We start from the raw sequence: 2,092 nt of genomic DNA on the forward strand, positions 1-2,092 counted from the left end.
AGAACAGTTAACTCTTAGTTCAAGAAATTCTTTTCTTGTCTACAGAATGGGTTTTCTTACTACAAGAACAGTTAGCTCTTAGTTCAAGAAATATTTTCTTGTCGACAGAATGGTTTCTTACTACAAGAACAAATAGCTCTTAGTTCAAGAAATATTTTCTTGTGTAACAGTTAGCTCTTCGTTCAAGAAATATTTTCCTGCGAACAAGATAGAGATTCTTCGTGTAAGAACCTATAATTCTTATCATGAGAAGAATATTCTTAAGTATGGGTTTATTAGCTGTAAGAAAAAATTTCTGAGAATAAGAACAACGTGGCGAGAGTTTCTTGAATTTTCTGGAAACTGGGATTCTTGTCCAAAGAATAAGGTTCTTGCTGACAGTAAAAAGTTCTTTGCACAAGAAAAAATTCTTCTTTTAGTGCAATGCAAGAACATAAATCTTAATCTATTTCTAGGTATCACAAGAATTTTGATCTTGACAGAAGAAATATATTCTGGGTGTGAGATGAAGTAAGAAGCTATTTCTAGCAGATAAGAATGTAGTGTTCTTGGGATAAGAACGAAAATCTTGAAAGAATAAAATAACTTCCAGATTTATAGAATTTTAGGCTTGTATTGAGAACTGCAGTCTTTGTATAAGAACAATTGTCTGCATCACGAATCTTACTGTAAGAATAAGATTCTAGAAGTAACCAACAATAACTTATATAGAAACCTATAAGAAAAATATTCTTACTGCAAGAAAAAGTCTATCAAGAAAAAATTACTTAATTCGTGGACAAAATTTCGTTCTTGAATACAGAAAAATTTGCTTCAGGGAAGAAATATTTTCTGACTGTAAGAAAAAACAAGAATGCTAGAAATGTCATTTTTGGTAGTGTACATAAAGTAAGTTATAAAGTACTTATTTGAAACAAACCTGTGCAAATCTTTTCTTGCACCATCTTTCCCACCGACTTCAGTCCTTCAAAGTTGTCTGTCTGGTAGACTTTGCTAGGGTCACTTGCGATCGCAGTGAGAGTTTCCCTGTCCACCTGTGAACCCACCCCGACTGCGTACACTGCAACACCCATCTCTCTCAGCTCAACGGATGGCTGTTTCACGGGACTGAACGAATTTCCATTGGTCACCACGATTGCGACGTTTTGGTGGTTGGGATGGCCGCCCTTGGCAGCTGTAAAACTATTATGGGCTAGATACCGCAGCGCTGCACCTGTGTTTAGATTTAGATTTTATTAGTTTGCACATTAACAAAACAGACAATAATAACACAAAACAAGGATAAAACAGGTACAGGAGGAGGGGAGAAGCATGGAATGCTTATGCTAGGCCCTCCTCCTCTAAACTATACAAAATTAAATATAATCAATAAATGGAAATAATACAATAGAAAATGGAAATAATACAATAAGGATAATCAAATAATGTACGGTATAAGTTAATGACAATGAAATAAGGTAATGTAAGTTAATACAATAAATAATACAGTGCAATAATGATAATGATAATAATTGGTACGAGTTAAAATAAGAGAAAAACACTAAGTGAAACTACTACAGGGGACTAGGTTCGTTTATCAGATGGTTTTTCAAAGCTTGTTTGAGTGAGAGAAGAGACAAGGTGGGGTTCTTTAGAGCTGGAGTTAGTTCATTCCATAAGGTGACACCTTTGTATCTAACTGACATTTGGGCAAGAGAAGTTTCTACAAGGGGGATATGAAAATCGGAACGTTTGCGAGTTTGGCCGTGTTTAAGTGAAATCCCCCAAGGCGGTTTACAAGTGGTTTACGCCAAAGCCGGTTTCAACTGGCTCCATCTGAACGCTCCAAATCACATTGAAAGCGCCTCGATCCCAAACCACTTCTAGAGGTGGTTTCTAATCGGTTTTCCCGCATCGCGATTTGCGTCTAAACGCAATGTAATTTCAATGTGACTTCGCCTGGTCATGGATTACGGGGTGATATTTCTTTATTTATATGCAATACCAACTTTTACGAGGCAGCAACTTAAAGAGCAGTAATGGTCAAATAATGTGTCCGTTCTAGGGCGAGCTTCACCGCCTCTGGCGGGACCACCTCGGCATTCGGCCGAGA

General features: G+C 37.0%; 1 protein-coding gene across 1 annotated transcript in view; it reads right to left on the reverse strand.

Annotated features, from left to right (window-relative positions):
* Window positions 1–2,092, reverse strand: part of LOC109469967 (zonadhesin-like) — a 20,536-nt gene that overhangs the window by 11,058 nt on the left and 7,386 nt on the right. Inside the window, exon 7 of the mRNA XM_019768732.1 lies at window positions 920–1,213. Within this exon, the coding sequence (XP_019624291.1) occupies window positions 920–1,213 (294 nt within the window). The remainder of the gene's footprint in view (window positions 1–919; window positions 1,214–2,092) is intronic.

The sequence above is a fragment of the Branchiostoma belcheri genome, unplaced genomic scaffold (assembly GCF_001625305.1).
Source record: "Branchiostoma belcheri isolate BF01 breed outbred unplaced genomic scaffold, Haploidv18h27 scaffold213, whole genome shotgun sequence".
NCBI lineage: Eukaryota > Metazoa > Chordata > Leptocardii > Amphioxiformes > Branchiostomatidae > Branchiostoma > Branchiostoma belcheri.